The 25,196-nt window shown below is 41.6% G+C and overlaps 1 protein-coding gene and 1 long non-coding RNA gene across 7 annotated transcripts in view; one reads left to right on the plus strand and one right to left on the minus strand.

Annotated features, from left to right (window-relative positions):
- ACTR3 (actin related protein 3) overlaps positions 1-9,277 on the minus strand; it is a 73,363-nt gene extending 64,086 nt beyond the window's left edge. The window contains exon 1 of the mRNA XM_055262402.2: positions 8,774-9,277. Within this exon, the coding sequence (XP_055118377.1) occupies positions 8,774-8,817 (44 nt within the window). The 5' untranslated portion in view covers positions 8,818-9,277. The remainder of the gene's footprint in view (positions 1-8,773) is intronic.
- LOC134735539 (uncharacterized) lies at positions 1,779-24,989 on the plus strand. Of its 6 annotated transcripts, none has more exons than XR_010118730.1 (7): positions 1,779-8,204; positions 9,403-10,379; positions 15,797-15,895; positions 15,997-17,226; positions 23,273-23,346; positions 23,442-23,559; positions 24,611-24,989. It is a non-coding gene; the product is annotated as an uncharacterized lncRNA (long non-coding RNA). The 6 variants fall into 6 exon arrangements; XR_010118728.1 differs by lacking the exon at positions 1,779-8,204 and adding an exon at positions 9,105-9,234; XR_010118727.1 differs by lacking the exon at positions 9,403-10,379 and having other exon boundaries at positions 23,906-24,989.
- The last annotated feature ends 207 nt before the right edge of the window (positions 24,990-25,196 follow it).

Here is a 25,196-nt window from a genome sequence, read left to right on the forward strand (position 1 = left end):
CATATTTCACTTTAATGTGTTACAGGTTAATCAAATCAGTGAACTGGTCACTAAGACCTCCCTATATGTTTCATATTTGTACTAAAAATTAGTACCTTTGGGTTTAAGTATGTATAAAATAGACACTCTTAAAAACTGGACTAATAATTTGACCACTCTCCTTGGATGTATCTCAATTAGGGAACAGTAGAGCAGTGAGCTCTGGAATGAGACTACCCCAGGGCTAAAATTCTAAACCTACTACTTATCTTTGAAATGTGATTATATATAATAGTAACTACCTTATAAGGCTTCTGAAAAGGTAATAACATCAAAAACAAAACGTGTAAAGGGCCTTGAAATGGCTGATTGGTACACATCCCACTTAATACATCTTTAATAACTAAAATCCAAAGATATAAATCTCTGAAACCATAAAGAAAAATTTTTTTAAAAAGAGCATTCATTTTATGAAAGTCATCTGTCCTGGCACCTACAGAGTACAACTTTAAAAAAATCTCTAAACTTGGTTTAAAACATTATTATTGGGAAACATAAAATTAGTTTCTCATGTGTGCCATACAGTATGTCTCTGCATTACAACGAAACAATGAAGAATTCTGACGCAGGTCTCAACTAAAACTACTTTAACTATAAATAAAATACATTATGTTATTCCAACTACTTAATTTCAACTACTGTAATTCATAAATGTGAAAATTTAAGAGAACTCAACAATACTATCAATTAATAATTAGGAACACTCCCAAAAGACATTTCTCAACTCTGAGCCTCTGTTTCATTTGTAAATGAAGAGTGGATTAAATTATCTCTCAAAATCCCTTTTCAGCTCTATAATTCTGTGTGAGTCATTAGGCATTTCCCTTAATTTACTAAAGCAAGTTTCACAAATACACATTAAATGCTATATTCGTACTCCTGAGTAACTGAATTTTAAAAATGCTTATAGCAGAAGCACACTAGATTTAATTAAAATAATCCCTATAACTAGGCAAACACTTGTGTCCTGTCATATACTAATACTAAAAACATGGTTTACATGTTTACGGTAGATTAAGCCAATCCTAAACTACAAGGTCTTCTGCACCCTAATTCTCTCTCTAGGACTTTTATCCTCCTCATTGTAACCTCTCCTTTACACTAAATACTGAAAAGCATAGAAACTCTTCCCAAGAGTATTGCATTTTCACAAATGACACAAAGTCTTAAAGCAAGGACAAAATGTTTAAAAATAAAATGTTTAGGTAGTGTCCTTGGGCAGGAGGAAAAGATGGCATGTTGAGTATCCGAACAGATGAATATTCTTCTCAGGTATGTATTAGGGTTGGGGAGCAGAAGGAAAGCTGAAAGAATACATCTGGCCGAGACGGGCGGATCACTTGAGCTCAGGAGTTCAATATCAGCTTGGCCAATGTGGTGAAACCCCGTCTCTACTAAGAACACAAAAATTAGCCAGGCGTCGTGGCGGGTGCCTGGAATTCCAGCTACTCGGGAGGCTGAGGCAGAAGAATAGCTTGAACCCTGGAGACGGAGGTTTCAGTGAGCCAAGATCACACCACTGCACTTTAGTCTGGGTGACAGAAGAACACTCTGACTCAAAAAAAAAAAAAAGAATACATCTGACTACACAAATTCAAGCTATTCCTTTCCTAGTTCCAAGGAGTATGTAAGAATGGCTTGAGTTTAAATCAACAGTTCGGAAAGAATTTTGAAAATTCTGAAACAAAATTATTATTAAAATTCTGCAAAATCGTCCTTTAAAAAAACTAGAATTTTTTTTCTTTTTTTTGCTCTGGTATTAGTCAACTATGTAGGTTATGTTGTTTCCTGATATAAAGGCCCATATAAAGTTATAAAATCAGCACACAAACTAGGATTAGTCACTATCCTATTTCAAAGAACTAAATTTAAAACAATCCAGTAACATCACCTTATCTCCTATCTAATAATTCATAAATGTTGTGTTTGGTAAGCTACAGCACACATTTTTGTAGTGCTATTAATTGCTTTGCTCTTGCTTCTTTATGCTACTATCACTGATTATGGTTGTGTCATATAAAAGGCTACAAGCTCTAAGAGAATTACAAGGGAGCATTCAAATGCTTTTTTATTATAGTGGAATTTTGTTTCAGGAAACACATGTTGCTACATTTTAACCATTCCAAACTTCTGCTCCTAGTCCAATCCTTTAGCTGTTTCCACAAGTTGGGGGAGCCGGAGCATGCTGGACTAGGGAAATTTAGCAAGAGGTAAACTCTCCTCCTGATTAAGGATTTTGCCTCTTAGAAAATTGAATGAGATAGGTGGAGATAAGACTCAGCATAGTGATCAATTACCACGAGCCAATCAGTCACTGTGATGCTCAAGAAGCTAGATCACATACCCACAATTTTTTTAAAGAAGGGAAACTGATATTCAATCTTTCTGTTCTTTTCTCTCTGAATGCTCTCATTTTATTAGCTTCAGTTAACAAATTATGATTCCCAAATATCCACCTTCATTCCCAAAGGTCCTGTATTTTTAATTTCCTCTAGAATGTTTCCAATTATAAATCATCATTCCAAATTCAACAACAAATTCCAATTTTACTCAGTTTCTTAAAACTAACTCCCTTATCCCAATCACTCAGGCTTACAATCTTGAAATATTCATTGATGCCTATTTACAATCCACTGGAATCAACTGCCAAGTCCTAGCTATACCTCCTTCAATCTCTCAAATCAGCAAAAACATTTTGACTGTGCAGAGAACTGTGTGTGGTAGGCAGGCCAAGGACTGCAGGAGATAAGAAAATAAGCCTAACACACTGTATTCCTTTCTTTAAGAACTTAAACTCAAAAAAAAAGAAAGTCAACCAATTATCATATTTAAAATATATTGTGCCCTTACATTTGCCAGGCACTGTGCTGAACCATTTTCATGCATTATCAAAAAAAAAACTGGGCATGGTGGCTCACTCCTGTAATCTCAACACTTTAAGAGGCCAGGGCAAGAGGATTACTTGCGCTAGAAGAGACCAGTCTGGGGCAACACAGTGAGACGCCATCTCTACAAAAATTTTTTAAAAGTAGCCGCACATGGTGGCATGTACCTGTAGTCCCAGCTACTCGGGGGACTGAGGCAGGAAGACAGCTTAAACATAGGAGTTTGAGGATGCAGTGAGCCATGATCTTGCCACTGAACTCCAGTTTGGGCAACAGAGACCCAGTCTCAAAAACAAACAAAAAAAACCTATAAGGTATACACTATCATCTCCAAACTACAGATGGGAAGAAATAACACCTGCAGAGGTTGAAGTGTTTAAAGTCATACAGTTATTAAGTGATAGAGCTTGAACTCAAAAACAGATGACTACAAAGCCTTTGCTACCCTTAAATAAAATAACAAAATATAACTGCCAGAAGAAACGTAAAAAGAAAAGAAAAAAACAATCTCTTCCTAACTTATCTCTTCTGCTCCATCTCCACTGACAATACCAGATTTCAGAATTTCTGCAAAGTTGGCCCTTGAATGGGCTGCTGAAAAATCATCTAGGAAGCCTATGTAAATGAATATTCACAGTCCAACCCTAGAGATTCTGAGTCACTGGGTATGGGGTGTTTCTGATGCATAGTTTTTTTAAAAACCATACTCCTAATTCTTGTTCATTCATTCATACAACAAAGATTTGAATTCCTACTATGCACCAAGCCATGTCAAAGGTTCATCTTCTACAGAAGGAAGATCTGGTGTAGTGGCTCTGCCATACTTACTTGCTATAGTATCTTGGGTAAGTAGCTTAACCTGTCTTAAATCTAAATTTTCTAGCTTATAAAACAAAGATAATACTTTCCAGGTTGTTGTGAAAGTTAATGAGATAATATAAAGCATTTAGCACAGGGGCTGACATACAATTCTTGATAAATGCTAGCTATTATTTCCTGAGAAACACAACCTAGAGAGTAATTTTTTTCTAGAGATTAAATTTAAGCAAAGTAACAAGGAAATAGTCTAGGCATTCACACATCGGCGGGGCGGCGGGGGGAATCTAAACCATGTAACAAAGATTACACAGAGAGTTTTCTCTAATTAGGTGAATCAAATTCATAAGGCTGAGATTTTTTTTTTTTGTAAGATTTCTTTAAACAGAAATACAGTTAACTTTACTAACAAAAATGAAGCAACACCTCAAGTTCTGAAAAGGCAGTCAGGAGTCCCCAGAGTATTAACAGAAAGAACACAGGACTTAAATACAGAAGAACTCAGGTCCCAATAGCAGATCGAACCACCTGCCAGGTAGACGGCATCAAAAAAGTAATTTAAATTCTCTAATTCTGTTTTTTCACTTATAAAATTAGGTTAAAAAATAGCTGTCACAGAAAGCATGGCCAGCAGGTCCTCCACAGGACCTTTCCCTTCTGTGCCTAAAATTCTGAACTGTGTTTTACAATAAGCCTGAAAGTTCATTCACCGCAATATAGTATTTGCAATCCAAAGTCAGTATTTCAACACGAAATTGGCAGGCAGGAAAGGAGGGAGAGTCTTTCCCTAAGTCTAAGTAAGAATCGGACTTCTCACTAGGAGTATGTCTCTTGTACTTATTTCAAACAGCATGCAAAGCATGACTCATCAAGGAATAAGAATTTCAGTGAGTGCTTTTTGATTAAGAAGATATTGTGAATATTTCTGCCTTTGGAGATGGCTAAAGAAATAGCATTATTAAGTGGGTGCAGTGGCTCACGTCTGTAATCCCAGCACTCTGGGAGGATCAGGTGGGTGGATCACCTGAGGTCAGGAGTTCAACACCAGCCTGGCCAACATGGTGAAACTCCGTCTCTACTAAAAATACAAAATTTAGCTGGGGGTGGTGGTGGGCACCTGTAATCCCAGCTACTTGGGAGGCTGAGGCAGAAAATCACCTGAACCCAGGAGGCAGAAGGAGGTTGCAGTGAGCCAAGACTGTGCAATGAGAGCAAAACTCCATCTCAAAAAGAAAAAAGAAAACAGCATTATTATTAAACAATATGCACAGAATTCATGGAAGAAACGTGAACTTCCCACATACACCTTCCTTCGTTTACCCAGCTTTTCCCCACTGCTCTTCAAACAAGATCATTCTTGCACTAATTGCTGGAATGTGGCCACAAGATGAACATGCTCCTCATTCACTGACTCCTACAAAATATTTAAGCTTACATTTTAAGATTGCTAAGAAGTTGAAGTCAGTTAGCAAAATTCCTTAATCCGCTCCAGATATGAATATATCCAAGACTTTGACCATAAGGCTATATTAACCTCTGCTATCATAATCAGTGGAACTAATTTACCAATATTTTACTCACCGGGGAAAAAAAGACATAAAAGGGAAAAGGAAATTCACAATGCAGCTCTGTAACCAAGCTACGATATAACAAGGAATTAATAAGGAGTCCCCTCATTTGGCTTGAATGATGGAGAAACTTGAGTAAAAACATGCATTTAAAAAAAACATTTAAGGCCAGGCGCGGTGGCTCACGCCTGTAATCCCAGCACTTTGGGAGGTTGAGGCGGGCGGATCACGAGGTCAGGAGATCGAGACCATCCTGGTCAACATGCTGAAACCCCATCTCTACTAAAAATACAAAAATTAACTGGGTGTGGTGGCACGTGCCTGTAGTCCCAGCTACTCAGGAGGCTGAGACAGGAGAATCGCTTGAACCCGGGAGGTGGAGGTTGCAGTGAGCCGAGATCATGCCACTGCACTCCAGCCTGGCGACAGAGCGAGACTCCATCTCAAAAAAAAGAAAAACAAAAAAACAAAAAGCAAAAAACATTTAAAAAACGATCCCCTCCACCACCCAGAGAAAAAAAAAAAACCTTAGGATGATCGTACAAGTGTTATAATGTTTTTTTAAAAAATGTTTGTGAATGCCTTTTAAAAAAAATGCTTTCTTCACCACTAATAGCAGGTTTCAGTTCTGTTATTTAGTTTTTAAGCCACCAATGGGAACCTATGTGCCCAAATTGTATTTTACAATGCTTTCCAATACAGACCAAAAGTGTAGATAAGGGTATCAATGTGAATGAAGTATTTCTTTTCAAATTCTTTTCAAAATAAGTATTCTCTTTTATGACCTGAATCTAGGTGATTCATATGTTGTTTTGCTGGACGATCCCTAGAAGTTTTGGGATTAAGTTTGAAGTTTCCTAACTCTTAACAGCTTTCTTATCTAAGACGATCAAGTTTTACAGATGGCCACTTTTTGTCAGCCACCTTTTCCCTAATTTATATAAGGAATGAAATGAGCAACCTGATTCAGGTTATAACTTTTTACTTAAACTAAGTGAGTAATTGTCATTTAGAGACCTAACAGCTGAATGCATTCTCTAAAGCATAAAGAAACAGACAAATTATAGGTGCACAATTTGCTTTCAGGGACCACAGAATTTTGAAATGTAAAAGCTTCCTGTTAAGACCATACTTAGAGATGTTTATCTCAGGGTCCTCAACCTCAAGGACTTATCCTCCATGTGCAAATAAAGCTGAAGGTGTAACTTCCGAGGAGGCACCACTGGCAACTTGTAAGACCAAAAAGCCTTTTGAGAACCAAAATAACTGAAACTCTAAAGGGGGAATTTCAGATTGTGACAAACGGTAAAAGAGAGTGAGGTGGCAAGGGGACTCCTAACCAGTTCCATTCAAATCATCAATGTGCAGTTAACAACCTCTCCTTATTGGAGAAACCAATGTAATAACTTAAAAATATATTACTGTAATAATCGTAATTTTAAAACATAAATAGCCTAGGTTAAATTGAACCCCTCTCCCCGATCCTACTGGTCATTCAGCATGTTTTAAATTCAAGGTTGCCCTTTAGGAAAGGAGGTCACTTAAGGACAGTTTACCTCAATGAGACATCTTGCATACTAATTCAAAACTATTTTAGAAGGGGGAAAATGGAGATGAGAAAAGTAACATACTACTTGAGATACTTGAGATGTTACCATATTATTTCTCATGGCCACAATTATTTACACTATTTTTTTTTGAAAACTCAGTAATTTCTAAAGCATTAATTATGTAGCAATATTTGTCACTTTAACAAAACACATTTGAAAAGTCCCATCCTACTGACTCAGGCCAAATCTAATTTTAAAACTGAACCTAGACATAAAACTACTCACCAATTAGACTAAGAAGGGAGAAAGAAAAAAAATTATTGGTTCAGAGAAATGACACTGGATTAAGGAAAAACTTTTAAATAAAGTGTTCATCAAAAAAATACATAGAAGTTCCAAGGCTAATCTAAGCTAGTGTTTTCCTAGGGAGAATATTAAGAAGTTGGTTGTTTCTCTCTACCTAACTGGGATTTTAGAAACTGCCACACTAGCTAGTTATGAGAATGAAGATTAAAGAAATTTCACATAAAGAGCGAAGGACACACAATCTTTTAAGTAACAATAATGAAATCAATAATTATAATAAATAATAAAAAAACAAGCCTGGCAGTCCACCCCTCACTGACTTCCCCATCAAAAAAAAAAAAAAAAAAAAAAAAAAAACTGGGAGTGTTCTGGGAATTGGAGAGATGTCATCAGCACAGGAAAAAAAAGCACTTTTCTATATGTCATCGTGAAGCAGTGATTTTACATAAAAATAAGGGTAGTCTATTCTCTATGTAGTTATGAGTGTGGTACAACTCTCTAAAACGTCTATTAATACAAAGTAAACGACCACACTTTAAAGCCATTCTACATTTTCGCAAACTACCCCACATATCTAGGAGTAACTATTTGCAACTTAAACACATTCGTATATACCTCTATACCTTCCGGCTTCCTTCAAGATACCATCACAGAATGAACGAATACAACTTAAATTAGTTTTTTTTCCAGGGTGCTTCCTTTCCCCCTCTCCATGAAACATAAGTACATTTTTTTAAGTCATATAAATGGACACCAAGCACCGGTAATTCAAAATCTTTAAAACCTGCTTAATTTTAAAAGTTCTAGTAAGATGTGCTCAGGTTGGAAACTAAAAACTACCTTATAAGGGTATAAAAGACTGAAAGCAGGAAGCGGCTTTGACAAAACTAAGGAAGTTGCAGCGCGCTTGCTCACTGGGGGACTTTTTTGAGGCTACAGAAGTAACACATGACATCTTTCTCCCTCGAATTAAAATGTGACTTGGTTCACCGGTTAAAACGCAGAGGGAGATGGAAATGACCCGGAGTCGAAAAGAGAAGGTGGGTGGTCAAATGAAAGCCCCACTGTAGGTTCCCATTTTCAGAGTCCGATTCTTCCCCTTCCCCACCCACACCCTGGGCAGAATGTTGTCACAGCGATCTTGCAAAACCAACCAGGAGCGCTTCTCTTTTCTAGCTCCCCTGCCAAGCCAGTCCCCGAGCTCGGCCCCTGGGTCCCCAAACCGACTGGCAAAAAGGGGCGCGGAGGGAAAGGAAAGCCGGATGGGTCGGGCCCGGGGACCACCCCCAAGACGACCGTCCCCAGCACTCTTTGGGCGGCACTGCCCACCGTAGTGGGGGAAGGGCCGGGAGGGGTCGCGCGGAGGAAGCTGCTGGGAGGGTTGGGGGTTGAATCTCGGACCCCCGCCCCCGCCCCAGTCCTAGGAGGGAGAAACGAGGGGACCCGCGAGGCCCTGGCTCCGGGCCCCACCCCTCGCTGGCCGGCGGGTCTAGGACTGACAGCCGGCGGCGGCACCTCCCCGCACCATTCATTTCCCAGCCTCCTCCCTCCCCCGCCATTTTCCTTCCTCCGCCTCAGTTTCCCCACCCCCGCCCGTAAGCCCCCTTACCCCGTGCCACAGTCCACCACACAGGCCGGCAGCCGTCCCGCCATCTTCCTCCTCGCCTGCTGCTGCTGCTGCCGCCGTCTGCTCCGTGCTGCTAGGGGCCAGAGATTGGCGGCGGGAGACAAGGGCTATCTGACCATCCACAGCCGGGCCGCCTTCACCGTCCGGGGGGTAGCCGGGAAGCCGAGGCAGTAGCAAGAAAGCAGCAGGCTCGGTCAGCGGCTATCACTTCCGCAACCCAGGCAGGCAGGCAGTCCCCGCCCTGCCCTGCCGCGGCCTCCTCCCCCTCTCTCTTCCCTCCTCCTCACTCCTGCCCCCACCCTACAACTTATTCCCCTCACGCCGCCTTTCCCCGGGAAGCCAAGATGGCCGCCGGTGCCGACGCCCCGGCCAGGCCAGGCCCAGGCCCCCAGCGCTCCCCGTTCAGCTCCGAGCGGGAGGGGCTCGCGAGCATGCGCAATAAGGTGCGTTCGCCTGCCGGGGCTCCGATCCTAAAGTTAGTGAAATCCACTGCGGGTTTTCCAGGAGTGTAGAGGCGGAGAAGTCTAGCCGAGCTTCCAGTTCTGCTTCTGAAGCTGGAAGGGGCTTTTCGGTTGTAACCCTTGGGTTAGTTTCAGTTACTTCTTTGCTAGGTTGAGGAAAGGGTGGAAGCGCCTCCTGCAGCCACGAATATCCTCCAGTGCCTGGGAGAAAACGGCCTAATCGAAAACGTCCGCGGCATACATCCATTCTTAAAACTTGAGTGGCTGCTTTTCTGGGTGGAAAAGAGCGGTGTCAGACAGGGTGAGCAGTCGGGGAACGGATGAACAAAGACTTGCACCGTGGCCCTGATGCCTTTGTTCCGAGCTTTATTCAGTTGTACTTGTGCGTCGTTACAGGACTTTAGAATGTAGCCCTGCCCCCCAACCCCCACCTCCCAGGGCCGACCTGTGCTCCTAAGGAAGGCAAAACTCCCAAGAATATATTCTGCGTAACTATACAAATAGGCCATTATTCAAGGCTTTTGGATTATGACAAAGATTACCCTCAGGAGTAGTAAGATTCTACTAGCAGGATAATAGAAAGGATTAAGGCTCCCTCCCAAAAAAAAATTTTAAGTTAAAAACGGAGGCGGGCCGCAGTGGGTTATGCCTGTAATTTCAATGCTTTGGAAGGCCGAGGTGGGAGGATAGGATAGCTTGAGGTTAGGAGTGCGAAACCAGCCTGGGCAACATGGGGAGCCCCCCCCATCCCTCCAAAAAATAAAAGAAAACTGGAAATCCTTAAAGAAGCCTTTCAAACTTTAGATCAGAATCACCTGAAAGGTTTGTTAAAACAGATTGCTGGGCCACACCCCCAGAATTCTCTGACTGGGCTGTCTGAAATAATGCCTGAGAATTTGCGTGTCTAATAAGTTCCTAGTTCCACTTTAGGACCCTAGAAGGTTAATAATATCTTTCCTCTCTACCAGGCTTATCTTACGATAAACCATTCTGGCTTTGCTAATGTGAAGCTAAAATAAAAATATTCTTTAAAAGGAAAGATGTCTTATTCAGTCCAAAAGATCATCTAATGTGGTATTAAGCTGGCCTGGGGGATGAATCGGGTGTTTCATTCATTCGTTTGACAGGTAAGTATTGCTTACCTGCTGTATTATGGCAGGGTCTGTGCTGACTCCGAATATTCGGTGGGATGCAAAATAATTAAGTTCTCTTGTAGAGTTTACAGATTAGCGGAAAACAGACAAATTGTGTTAAGAGCAATAGAAAGGGCCGGGCGCGGTGGCTCAAGCCTGTAATCCCAGCACTTGGGAGGCCGAGGCGGGCGGATCACAAGGTCAGGAGATCGAGACCACCCTGGCTAACACGGTGAAACCCCGTCTCTACTAAAAAAATACAAAAAATTAGCTGGGTGCGGTGGCGGGTGCCTGTAGTCCCAGCTACTCGGGAGGCTGAGGCAGGAGAATGGCGTGAACCCGGGAGGCGGAGCTTGCAGTGAGCCGAGATCGCGCCACTGCACTCCAGCCTGGGGGAGAGAGCAAGACTCCGTCTCAAAAAAAAAAAAAAAAGCAATAGAAAGAAGAGAGCAGAGGTCTCAGAAATGAGGGCGAGGAGTGGGAGAATGAGAGGAAGGTGGAAGGCAGGGAAGGAGTCTGACCAGCTGGTATTTAAAAGCTGAGATGCGGGGAAGAGTCTCCCAGGAGAGTGAACAGCAAGTGTCAAGGACCTGAGGCAGAAACAAGCTTGGCTTCTTCCACAAATTGAAAGAAGATCCATATGATCCATATGAAAGAGTCAGAGAAGATGCAATGGGAGATGAAGCCTGAGAGATAAGGAAGAGTCAAACAGTGCAAGAATTTGTAGACTGCTCTAAGCATTTTAAAGTTTATCTTAAAAGCAGCTTGATAAATTAGATTTATGGTAAATAGTTTAAAAATAAAAATAAAGCAACTTGAAAGGATTTAGGCAAGAAAAAGTTGTGGCTGCTTTGTAGAGAACGGCTCCAGCAGAGTCCAGATTGAATCATACATTGTATGATAATGCTGAGTTCCAGAGTTCACAGATAGAAGCATGTAAGGGCCAGCATCCAGATGGAATCAGGTATGTGCAGAGGAGACTCACTAAAGGGCATCATCATCAGTTAGTGCCCAGCATATCTACAGGTATTCACGAGAGAAGGCTTTTCTTAGAGGTTGTTTTCAAAGAAGTCAAACAACTGGTTGTCTCAAATTCGTTGTCATTGGTTTCTCCACTACATTTTAGAAGATGCTAGATGGGGATTCTTTGCTGCCGCCTCTACTATCTGGTAATTAAAGTCCTTTGAGGAAGCATATGCTTGAAGATTGGCTCTGACAGAAAAGACAGATGTGGCTTAGTAGGGGTAGAATAAATGGTTGTTTCCAGCAGTTACAAGTAGTAAGTCAGGAGCGAAGAGATTCTACCAAAGAAGTTTCGAGAGCAGAGGTTAGTGCCCTTGATCACTTGGGTAGCCCATGCCGGTGGCCCTCAAAGTAGCCGCCCACACTCTGGCCTTGCACAGTTGTCATGGAAGTAGTTAACTCAAGCAGGGTTGGAAACTAGTGCTTCGAGGTCTAGGCAGGTACTGTTATGAGTGAAGGGGGCCGTGAGGAGCGTATGGCGATGTGGAGAGCCCACAACCCAACAGAAAGCAACAGACAACTGTTGCCGTGTGGAAATACAGCCCTGATATTGCCAGAGCATTTTTTCTTCCCCAAGAGAAATCTGAAATCTGCATTTTTATCTTTGGTAACTGTAACGGTTTGAATGTGTTCCCCAAAGTTCATGTGTGAGAAATATAATTTCCAGTGCAACAGTGCTGAGAGGTGGGAGCTTTAAGAGGTGATTAGGCCAGGAGGACACTGTCTTCATGGATGGATCACAGGACTGGGTGCCTGATAAAAAGGAGTTTGCCCCCCTTCCCCCTCTCTCTTGCCCATGTGATGCCTTCCACCATGTTTTGACACAGCAGGGATGCCTTCACAAGATGATGGCCCTTTGATCTTGGACTTCCCAGCCTCTAAAACTCTGAAAAATAATTTCTGTTCTCTATAAATTACCCAGTCTCTGATACTCTGTAAGGAGCACAAACTAGACTAAGATAGTAACTAATTTTTTTCTGCGTGTCATATCTCACCTGTGGCCTGCCAGTTTGCATCTTTTGATTTCAGAAGCTACATGTGGTTCAGTAGTTTGCTGCCTTCAAATATGAAGCTCATGTCAGTGCTAAGTACTATCTCTCATTTCATAGGCATGAGGAAACTGTCACAGTCTCACATAGTCAAGACTGTCCTGTGTTTGTAAAGGCAGTAACTGTTAGAAGCATTTGGAAGTTTTCAGTGCTTGTTGGAAATGTCACTGGTGCTCATTCCTCATACTCTTGTCTACCCAAACACTTTGCTTGCTTAAGATCCCTTCTACTTCCTGTTTGCTGCATGCCAAATTGGCCAGCCTCTCTGCTACTGTGGTGGCCCAGCCTTCCTCAGCTGCACATAGCCTTCAGTCACACATCCGGCCAAAGCATTTCTGACCACCCTGTTTGCATATGCACCCCCTCCCTGCTTACTTGTCTCCAAACACAGAAGCAAAGGATGTCAGAGACAGTTCACCCTTCATTTCATATTTCTCCCTAATAGCACCTCAATTTCCTTTCAGTTCAGGTCAACCTGGTCTTTCATTCTTACCATTTCCAAACCTGTTCCCAAACTTTCAAGCATTTGTGAGTCTTGCAGTATCCTTCTCCTGTGGCTCAAGTTAGCCACAGCAAGTTCCCATTACTTGCATGAAATTTGAGAAGCCTTAGTGGTACAGAAGCCCATAGAGTTTAAGGGAGTTTTCCCAATATCTTTTTTTTTTTAATTTACTTTTTTTTTGAGATGGAGTCTCGCTCTGTTGCCCAGGCTGGAGTGCAGTGTGGTGCGATCTCAGCTCACTGCAAGCTCTGCCTCCTGGCTTCATGCCATTCTCCTACCTCAGCCTCCCGAGTAGCTGGGACTGCAGGCGCCCGCCACCATACCCGGCTAATTTTTTTTTTTTTTTTTTTTTTGTATTTTTTGTAGAGATAGTGTTTCACTGTGTTAGCCAGGATCGTCTTGATCTCCTGACCTCGTGATCTGCCCGCCTCGGCCTCCCAAAGTGCTGGGATTACAGGCGTGAGCGACCACTCCCAGCCCCCAATAACTTGAATTGAGTATGAACTCTTTAGCTTACTCTGTTTCTTCATCTATAAAATTGACAGGAATATTTAACCTATAGGGTTGTTGTAAAGCTTGAATTTGGTAAGAAGCCTATTATAAATTACAGAGTGACCTTATTATGGACAAATCAAGAGGAATATAGTTTAATTATAAAGTAATGACTGACTTAAACATACAAAATGAAACACACACTTGTCCTCCTCTTCACAGATGTTATCTTGGGGCCCGTGTGCCTACTCTTTTAATGCTACCATTGTGCAAAATATTTTTAGAAGCTCCTCTTTAGACTTGCCTTCAAAGCCTACAGCACATTGTTTTAAATGTCTTCACTGGTGGCAGATCTTGCCCTCTGTGAGTAGATTTCATTTTGAGGATTAGCCAAAAGTCATTTCTTCAGAGCCAAGTCCAACTAGGGTTGTTTTTTATCAAAAGTTTTATGTGCCTATAAGTAAAATTGGTTTCTTATGTGACTTATAAACTGCCTCTAGATGAAGTTCTAGATTATTTTATTCAGTGGCTACATCCCTGGGGGCTATAGACTGAATGTCTGTGTTCTCTCACCCCCCAACCAATTCGTATGTTGAAAGTCTAACCCCCAGGGTGATGGTATTAGGAAGTGGGGCCTTTGAAAAGTGATTAGGTCATGAGGGCAGACCCCCTCAAGAATGGGATTAGTTCTCTTTTAAAAGAGACCTCAAAAAATTGCCTCACCCTTTCCACTGTGTGAGGACACAAGAAGATAGCCATCTATCAAATGGAAAGCAGCCCTTCACCAAAGGTGGATCTGCTCACATCTTGATCTTGGACTTCTCAGCTTGCAGAACTATGGGAAATAAATTTCTATTGTGTTTGATTGTTTGTTTGTTTGTTTTTTGAGGTGGAGTCTCACTTGTCGCCCAGGCTGGAGTGCAGTGGCTCAATCTTGGCTCACTGCAACCTCTGCCTTCCGGGTTCAAGCAATTCTCCTGCCTCAGCCTCCCGAGTAGCTGGGACAACAGGCACATGCCACGAAGCCCTGCTAATTTTTGTATTTTTGGTAGAGACAAGGTTTCACCATGTTGACCAGGCTTATCTCAAACTCCTGAGCTCACGTGATCTGCCCACCTCAGCCTCCCAAAGTGCTGGGATTACAAGCGTGAACCACCACACCTGGCCAAATTTCTATTTTTTACAAAGCCTAAATTTGTGTTGTTTATAAATAAATTGTTTTTGGATAAGGGATGGAATATCCCTTATCCAAAATGCTTAGGACTACAGATATTTAAGATTTTGGATTTTTTCAGATTTGGGAATATGCACATATACAAAATGAAACATCTTGGGGATGAGACCCAAGTGTAAACACAAAATTCATTTATATTTCATATATGCCTTATACACATAGCCTGAAGGTAATTTTATACAATATTTTTAATTCGTGCATGAAACAAAGTTTGTATTTACATGTAGAATTTTCCATTTGTGGTGTCATGTCAGGGCTCAGAAGGTTTCAGATTTTGGAACATTTTGGATTTTGGATTTTCAGATTAGGGATGCTCCACTAGGGATGCTTTGTTATAGCAACCTGAACAAGCCAAGACGCTGGAATAAAAATAGTCATTATATGCTTGATTTCATTGAAAATATATTCCGTTTTTTTTTTTTTTTTTTTTTTTTTTGAGACGGAGTCTTGCCCTGTCGCCCAGGCTGGAGTGCAGTGGCGTGATCTTGGCTCACTGCAAGCTCCACCTCCTGGATTCAAGCAATTCTCCTGCCTCCGCCTCCCAAGTGGCTGGGATTATAGACATGTACCACCACACCCGGCTAATTTTTGTATTTTTAATAGAGATGGGGTTTCACCATGTTGGCCAGGCTGGTCTTGAACTCCTGACCTCAAATGATCCACCCGCCTCGGCTTCCCCAAGTGCTGAGATTACAGGCGTGAGCCACCGCACCTGGCCTGAAAATATATTTCCTAGATAATATCTGTACAACATTTGAAATGAGGTGAGATTCTGTGGGATAAGATCCTAATCCCCTCACTGCCTGTAAAGAATGAATAGTTTAATTAAATTTTGACTCGAGTTTAAAGAAAAGTTACACCCTGTCTCCCCCCACCCCAACCCCCCAAACACGTACACACACACTTGCGCAAACATATACACCTCCCGTTATATATAAAAACAGATTCTAGATGGATGACAAATCTCCAGTATACAATAAAATCCATACTCCTTATTGGGACCTACAAAGCCCTCCATGTTCTGGTGCCCACCTCAGTGTTCAGCTTGTCTCATCTTCACTCCGTTCCATTAAGCCACATTAACCTTCTTGTTGCTGTTCACACCCACCAGGCTATTCCCACCTGTGTCCACTCCCCAGACTTCTCCACCAGTCATCAATGAATCATGAATCGCTTGCCTCCTGAGAGAAACGTTTCCTGACCTCCCAATGTAAAGTAGCCTGTCTCACTGTCTTCCCCCGTCACCAAGTATTAATTATCTGGGGGAAATGTCTTATTTACTTATTGGTTTGTTTGTTTCTTATCAACTAGGGTTGTCTCTCCCAGTTGGAAAATACTCCCACCAGAGTTTGAAGAGAGCCTGGCATGTAATAAGTGCTCAATAAATATCTGTTGAGAGAATAAATGAATCAAATAACAAAAATAAAACTATAAATTATAAGAAATTAGAAGGGAATTTAGAAAAAAATGTTGATATAATCTCAAGGTGGGGAGGACTTTCCGAAGTAAAAGAAGAAACCCATAGCCTTTAATGGAAAGATTTGTTTACATGAACAATTAAATTCCCACTAAGTTACATTTTTAAATTATAGATTAGAAGAAGATATTTTAAAATAGAAAAAATATCCAGAGCTGTATGGAAAATGAACATGCTGATCACTGGTGAAGATGTGAATTGCCACACCCTTCTGGAAAGTTATCTAGCAGTATCTGCTAAAACAACATTCACATATATTAGACTTAGGAATTTCATTTTGTTGAATTCTAAAGACATGCAAATACTGATGTCGGAGAGATCACGATTATGAAAGATTTCAAAATCAGAAGATTTAGAAATATATTGTTTGTTCCCAGTGTCACTATGGCCAAGTAAATCTCAGGGGCTTTCTTAGCCCAGAAGACAAGGCTGGATCTTGAGGGACAACTAGCAATCTCTTCCATCTGTCTGTATTAACCTAGAGAGATATGGAGCAGAGATTGACACTTACTCCTTCCTGAGTAATAACACCTGGATTTTATTCAGATGCTGTGTACCCAGCCAAAAGACTACATTTCTCAATCTCCATTGTAGCTGGATATGGCTGTGTGATCAAGTTATGACCAATGAGATAGAAGTAGCTTGGCCAGGCACAGTGGCTCACACCTGTAATCGCAGCACTTTGGGAGGCCAAAGCAGGAGGATCACTTGCACTCAAGAGTTGGAAACTGCAGACCAGCCTAGAGAACATAGTGAGACATTGATTGTCTCTACACAAAATGAAAAAATTAGCTGGGTATGGTGGCATGTGCCTGTGGTCCCTGCTACTTCCAGCTACTTGGGAGGCTGAGATGGAAGGATTGCTTGAGCCTGGGAGATTGAGGCCTCAGCGAGCCATGATCATGTCACTGTGCTCCAGCCTGGGTGACAAGAGCAAGACCCTGTCTCAAAAAAAAAAAAAAAAGTATCTGCGTGGAACATCTGGAAAACATCTTTAAAGAAGGCTGACTCAGGAGGAGCGCCATTTTGTTTCTTGCCTCCACCCTTCTTCCTGCCTGAAACAGGTAAGGTGGCTACTGACTACTGCTCTTTGGCCATTATGGATGACAAACTCACCTTGAGACTGGTAGCCATGTCCTATAAAAGATAAATAGAAGGAGCCCAGGTACCTTGTGACACTGGAGTGTCATATTAGCCCTGGACTACTCACCTCCAGACTTGTTTTATATGGCAGAAAAATAAACCCTTAGTGTTTAAGCCACTATAATTTGGCATTTTTGATTATATGCAACTGAATCGAATACTAATTGATAATACTATGTTATAATATTAAATATAAAAGGTAAGTTGCTAAGTAAAGCCAAAAGAATATAAACTCAAATGTGTATAGGTGATAGGCCAGTAATATAGAAAGGTGGATGAGTGATAGTATATATAGTAGGGATGCAGAGGACATGTTGAATTGGAAAGCCCCTGCAACATTAATAATATTACCATGTGGCCATGTGGATTGAGATCTTCCATTTTTCATGTTAAATTTCCCCAATGTTCTGCAAACAAAACATTTTCCCAGCTGTATCTACATTGCAGCCTATCAGTTTGTGACTTTTGATTTGTAGTATGGTCTAATGTTTAGAAAAATGGAATAAAAGGGAGAAGGATGGAAGGGAGAAAAGAAGGAAGGGTGGACCAGCACTTTGGGAGGCCAAGGTGGCTGGATTATGAGGTCAGGAGTTCAAGACCAGCCTGGACAACGTGGTGAAACTCCATCTCTACTAAAAATATAAAAATTAGCTGGGCATGGTGGCATATGCCTGTAATCCCAGCTACTCGGGAGGCTGAGGCAGGAGAATCGCTTGAACTCGGGAAGCGGAGGTTGCAGTCAGCCGAGATTGTGCCATTGCACTCCAGCCTGGGTGACAGAGTGAGACTCCATCTCAAAAAAAAAAAAAAAACAGTTATTGTCTGCTGTGTGTTAAACTGGGAGTCTAATATATAAACATATGACCTTGCCAGTTTGGAGAAAATCCAGGAAATGGTACAAATGGTACCCTGATTTTTTTTTTTTCTTTTTTCCTTTTGAGGCAGTGTCTCACTCTGTCACCCAGGCTGGAGCTCAATGGCACAATCTCGGCTGACTGCAACCTCCGCTTCCCAAGTTCAAGCGGTTCTCCTGCCTCAGCCCCCCGAGTAGCTGGTATTACAGGCATATGCCACCCCACCCAGCTAATTTTTGTGTTTTTAGTAGAGATGGGGTTTCACCACATTGTCCAGGCTGGTCTTGAACTCCTGACCTCATGATCCACCCACCTTGGCCTCCCAAAGGGCCGGGATTACAGGCATGAGCCACCGCGCCCGCCATGTTGATTATTTTTTAAATAAAAGATGAATAAAAATGCATTCTTATTTTAGATTATAATGTGGCCCAATGTATACATTTCACTTAGTGTAGCACGTCACATTGTTCTTATTAAAACTATTTCTAATTTTACACCAGCTCAGATTTTTAAATATTCATTGCTTTTTTCTACTTCTGTCTCAGGCATTGCCATTCTCTTCAAAACATATTTGAAAAATGTTCAGGCTTCTCTTCTCAGTCTAAAACTGTTCAGTTTGTTCCAGTGTGACGAGAAGAAATTGGACTGAGAATACTTTCTTTTATGAGACATCCATTTTCTTCCTTTGATGAATTTGACAACTTGTGACAATTCTCACATTTTGGAACAAGTCTCCTAATTATAGAAGAAGCTAATAATGATAATATAATGAATTATAAATTATTTGACTGTTTTCAATTTATCCAAAAGGAAGTTTATCAAACTTTCTCCTCCTGCTTTCTGCTCCACCCCACCCCCCAGTCCCTGATGCACACGCTGTGCCATCACAGCACTTATGCCTAGAGAATTATGATCCTTAAATAGCAGTCAATTGCTCTTAAATAGCAGTCAGTTGTTCTAGCAGTGTATCAGTTAAACATTCTAGAATATTTCACAAAATAATAATTTTGCAGAAGGAACATTATAGCTCCATAGTCTAGCAAATGAGGGAACTAGGATACAGAGAAATTAAGTGACTTAAGATCTCACAACAAACTAGTGGAGTACTTCTGCTTAAATATATCTCTAGATACTCATAGAAGGTAAAAGCTACATTGAAAATTCACACAACTCTTCTGGAAAGTGGCAAATTCAATGATGCTATAAAGTCTGGCATAATATTCTAGTTGTCAAGACACTTTGGGTAGTAAATGAGAGAAGCCAAATTCAGATCAGGCTAAGAATAAAAAGATGTTTTCTTTCAAGTGGGTGGAGCTCAAGTAAGTGTAAATTCTAGGGAATAAATTGGATTCAGGCATAGCTGGATGCAAAGGCTCAAAAATGTCATCAGAATCTGCCTCTCTTTCTCTCTTGGTGTGGCTTGCCACTGTTGTCTTCATTCTCAGGTAGCTTGACTCACACAGTGACAACAATGGCTTATATCCTAATGGTTGATCAACCACAGGGCAGAGTACACTTTTCCTCAGTGGTCCAAGCAAAAATCCTGGGGCTGACTCACATTGGCTGTCTTGGATCAGGTGTCCTTCTGGAGCACAACACTGTGACTCCAGGTGGCCAAGCTTGAATCTCATGCCGCATCCCTGCCATCAGCTCCGCTAAAAAGAACCACATGGACAGAAGGAGAGGAGGGGTTACAAAGGGAAAAATAAATGTTTATTACCCAGAGAGGGATAATGAATGTAAGGCAAGCAAAAACGGGAAAAAAAAAGTCCATTAAAAATTGCATTTACACTATTTACACTCACATTGCACTGTAAACTAATGCAATTAAGAGTCTCGTTTCTTGCTTAGTGGTTAGGGATTTATATTTCATTAAAAAAATACTACCAACATTAAGTAAGGGGATACTGTAAAAGAAGAAAACAAGGATATGCAATGAAAAAAACCGTGGGCTTTGCAAAAAAAAAAAAAAAAAAAAAGATTTACTGTGAGTGTGTGTTTATTACGTTGTTAGTCCATAAATGAACACAAAGGCAAATGAAAAACAAAAACACTGGACATCTGCCAAACATTACATTAATCTCAATGTTTGATGATTCCATCAGTCCTGCACTGGGGAAAGCAGTCATTATGTTTTTGTGGTAGCATTTGTTTATTTTGCTTTCCATATCATCTCAAATGCTGATGAGCTTGTGCTAGCTACACGTAATAGTATTTTATTGAAAGGCATATAATTATTTAGTTCATAAAGAGAAGTAGTCTCATACACGGCCAGTTCTTTATCATAACTAACATTCTCTTCATTCATTTGTCCGTTCATTCATTCGTTTATATTATGTGCCAGTTAGGAACTAGGAACAAGGCTGGACTCTAAGGAGATGACTAATTTGCAGCCCCACCCTTTGAAGTCAAAGTACAGTAAAGGGAAACAGACAAGTAAAAATTAAAGTACACCATGACAAGTGATTAACACGGCTTTAGAAGCAGAGGAGGACTCTAAGTTAGAGATGAGAAAAAGCTTCAAAGATGGCTTAGGGAATGCTTTCCAGGGTGGAAAGGAGGTTAAAGGCAATTCCAGAGAAAATAACATGCAATGACACAGAGACTTAAAAGAACCCTGGGTGTTTCAGAAATGGGTTACAACTCTGGCTGTGACATAGGGTGTGTACAGAGGAAGAGTTGATGTGAATGACTTTGTGTGCTAAGTTTGGACTTTGCCTTGTAATTCAAAAACTCCCTCAGCCAGAACCAGACTGACAGTAAAGAGCCATCTGGATAACTTGTTAAAAATACAGATTGCTCAGACCTCACTTCTAGAAATTTTCATTCGGAGGAATCTGTGTTTTAAAAAAAATTTCCAACTGGGCTCAGTGGCACGCACCTATAATCTCAGCTACTTGGGAGACTGAGGCCGGAGGATCACACGAGGCCAAGAGTTTGAGACCAACCTGAGAAACAGAGCAAGACCTCGTCTAAAAAAATGAAAAATTTCCTATGTAATTCTGGAGTACCTCCAAGTCTGAGAACCACTGTGTGTAGGAAATGAGGATCCGTCAAAGGGTCTTGGGAAAAGTAATAACATACTTTGGAAAGAGAGGCCGGGCATGATGGCTCACGCCTGAAATCCCAGCACTTTGGGAGGCCGAGGCAGGTGGATCACCTGAGGTCAGGAGTTTGAGACCAGCTTGGCCAATATGGTGAAACCCCACGTCTACTAAAAATACAAAAATTAGCCGGGCTTGGTGGCGTGCACCTGTAATCCCAGCCTCTAGGGTGGCTGAGGCAGGAGAATCACTTGAACTTGGGAGGCAGAGGTTGCAGTGAGCCGAGATCATGCCATTGCACTCCAGCCTGGGCAGCAGAGCGAGACTCCGTCTCAAAAAAAAAAAAAAAAGCCCTTTTTTCCAGTGGCAAATTGCTTTACAGCATGTCAAAACAGGAGATGGGGAGACCTGATAAGAGAGTGTGTGACAGAACAAATCAGAAATGGCAAGCACCTGCACCGTAGCAGAGGCAGTGGGGGCGGAGAGGAGGCGAATGTTCAGAGGCATTTCGGAGAAATGTAATCCACAGGACCAGATGAGCTGTTTGATGTGAAAAGGGGTGGATTTTAATTTGAAAAGGGTGCCCTTGAGAACTGGAAGTGACAGGTAAGCAGGAAGCATGGCTGTGTCTACAACAGCTGAATGTTAGGTCAAGGTGTGAGACCAGGCTGGAGCTTGCCATGGCAGGAGGCCAAGGCTTGGGGCTTGACTAGCCAAGAGCCAGAGGCTTAGATCCGGGAACCCTGAGGTTGCAAGCTTGCTGACTACTCTTTGCCTGGGGACACATCCCCTTTGTTCTACCTGTGGCTCCTTGCCAGTAGTCATCTCTCATAGCCCTGTAGTTAGGTTTGGTTTTTCTGTTTGTTTTGTTTTGTGTTTTGAGACAGGGTCTCACTCTCTGTCCCAGACTGGAGTGCAGTGTCGTGATCTCGGCTCACCACAACCTCCGCCCCAGGCTCAAGAGATTCTCCTGCCTCAGCCTCCCGAGTAGCTGGGATTACAGGTGCGCGCACTACCGCCCGGCTAATTTTTGTATTTTTAGTAGAGACAGGATTTTACCATATTAGCCAGGCTGGTCTCAAACTCCTTGACCTCAGGTGATTCACCCGTCTCGGCCTCCCAAAGTGGTGGGCTTATAGGTGTGAGCTACCGTGCCCAGCCCCTGTAGTTAGGTTTAATCTCTAGTCTATATAACTCCCTGAAGCCAGAACTATGATTTATCTGTATGTTCTCAGACCCTAGCCTAGTGCTGACACATATTTGATGCTCACTAATAATTTCTAGGTGAATGAATTTTATTAATTTCCTAGATAATTACAGCTACCATAGCCTAATTATATCTGAATAGTCCTTTGACCTCATTTTTTGTGATAATTATATACATTTGTATTTCTGTAGTTCTACATGCTTCCATTATTACTTTACAAAATTCACATTTTTGTGAAGAATAAGAGAGTAAGCAAAAGACATTCCTTCCTCCCAAACATTAATTACTGCAAGATGCCTGTATAATTAGTGAAACAAGCATCTCCTACATGTGTTAATTTAGATTCCACCAAAAAGTCCTTGATTAACAAAAAAAAATTTTAAAATTTTTAATTGAATTAATTTAAAACAAGGAATAATTTTCAATTTAGTTATCCAGACAAATTGTATGGATCCAGAGAGATTATTTTTAAATAAGTTGTTATGGGCCAGGCATGGTGGCTCACACCTATAATCCCAGCACTTTGGGAGACCAAGGCGGGTGGATCACCTGAGGTCAGGAGTTTGAGGCCAGCCCGGCCACCATGGTGAAACCCTGTCTCTGCTAAAATTACAAAAAATTAGCTGGGCGTGGTGATGCGTGCCTGTAATCCCAGCTACTTGGGAGGCTGGGTCAGGAGAATCACTTGAACCCAGGAGGCAGAGGTTGCAGTGAGCCGAGATCGCACCATTGCACTCCAGCCTGGGCAACAGAGCAAAACTCTGTCTCAAAATAAATAAATAAATAAAAAATAAAGTGTTATGATCATGTCTAAAGTATCTATTTGTCTTTTTTACATATGATGCTACATGGAATAAACTAGAGAAGCTTTACTCAAGCCCGAAAGTAGTCACTACCATGAATGATAAGTAATATAAGGAAGAAAATGTAAGACAAGTAAGTTTCTTCACTGTGTATGTGGTTTCGTTCTGTTCATGGATTGGATGATTCCTTTTTCATTAACTTTTCCATTTTCTTTGCCTTTCTTGCAGATAAGTGCCCTCTGAGTACCAAACAGGAATGTACTGTTTATAGAGATTTCAAATCAGCAGAAAATTCAAATAGTTATAACTTTTCTTTATAATCCACCATGAGAAAGAGGAACGACAAGTAAGCAAGCTAATATCAGCTATTTCAATAGTTTCTTTTCCTTTTTTTTCTTTTTGAGACAGAGTCTCGACAGGCTGGAGTGCAGTGGTGCGATCTCAGCTCGCTGCAACCTCCACCTCCCGGGTTCAAGCCATTCTTCTGCCTCAGCCTCCCGAATAGCTGGGACTACAGGTGCATGCCACCATGCCCAGCTAATTTTTGTATTTTTAGTAGAGATGGGGTTTCACCATGTTGGCCAGGATGGTCTCCATCTCTTGACCTCGTGATCCACCCGCCTCGACCTCTCAAAGTGCTGGGATTACAAGTGTGAGCCACTGCACCTGACCTTTTTTTTTTTTTTTAATAGGATTTTGTTCTGTCACCCAGACTGGAATGCAATGATGCAGTTATAGCTCACTGCAGCCTCTAACTCCTGGGCTCAAGGGATCCTCCTGCCTCAGCTACCCCATGTGCTGGGATTACAGTCATGAGACACTGCACCTGGCCTAAATACAATTTCCAAGCAGATATGAGTGTTAACTTACTTTGTTGAACAAAAAAAAGCGTAGCTAAGATATTGGCAAAAACTAAGAAAACATCTTTTTTGGATTCTCATGTCTACGTTTCAGCCTATTATTTGGAATGAATTCCTGCATGTGCATAATGAACTGTACCACTCTAAGCCTATTGACTCTTTGTTACTTCGCTGTGTGTGTTGATGTTCTGTTTCCTGGATGTGGCTGAATTATCCTGAAAATCTATAATTTCCTGTTTCCCTGATCTCCAGGAGACTGTTTTATGCTTCTCTACTAATATTTATGATGTGTATGTGCTAGTGTCCTGTATTGACTCCACTCCTGTTTATGACCCTCTTCCTGTATACAATACCCGTCATACCTCATTGACCTTGCCCACCCCCTAGTTGTGGCTTCTCTGACCTACCTGCCTTCATCTTTTGCTACCCCAAACCCTGTATAACATACTGTGTGCTAGGTTTAATATGCTGGTCATTTGCCTGCTTGCTCTCAGATTCATTCATTTTTGTCCTTCTCTTACTCTGTCTATGTCACAGGAAGCTGATTCCTACCAATTGCATTTCCTGGGCTCATTTAACCATGCCCAGAAGGAATTAGGACGATGAAAGATAAAAAGATAAAGGAGCACTGGTAGAATAAGAGGAGGAGCCAACATATCCTCTCCCCTTTGATTCAGACAACTTCTCCACCATCACCTTCTTCACAATGGCCACTTTTCCTCTGCAATTGTGGTTCTTCTTCCCTGGCAATGGGTCCAGGGCTCTGTTAACTCAGCTCCTCCCCAGTCCTAGAGGTAGATGGTAGAGGCTTCCTGCTATTGTTACTCTCTGGGGTTCCCCTTCTTCTCCAGTTTGGCTTTCCAGCCCTTCCAACTCCTTTGTAACTAGTTCCTGGTATTAAATTCACTTAACTGAACTACCTGACTTGGGCCCTGATGTTTGTGTGAACCACATCTCACACACTGAGGTTGACAATACTTGGCAAGTTGTTAGGCAAAGAGCAAAACAATTATCATAATCATAGAAGCATTCATGTAGGTATTGCAAGACTCACGTCTCCAAAATGTCCAGTGGAGACATGAAATAATGAATATGTCACATAGTGACAGTCATTTAAAATTCT

Source organism: Symphalangus syndactylus, chromosome 22, assembly GCF_028878055.3.
Source record: "Symphalangus syndactylus isolate Jambi chromosome 22, NHGRI_mSymSyn1-v2.1_pri, whole genome shotgun sequence".
Classification (NCBI taxonomy): Eukaryota; Metazoa; Chordata; class Mammalia; order Primates; family Hylobatidae; genus Symphalangus; species Symphalangus syndactylus.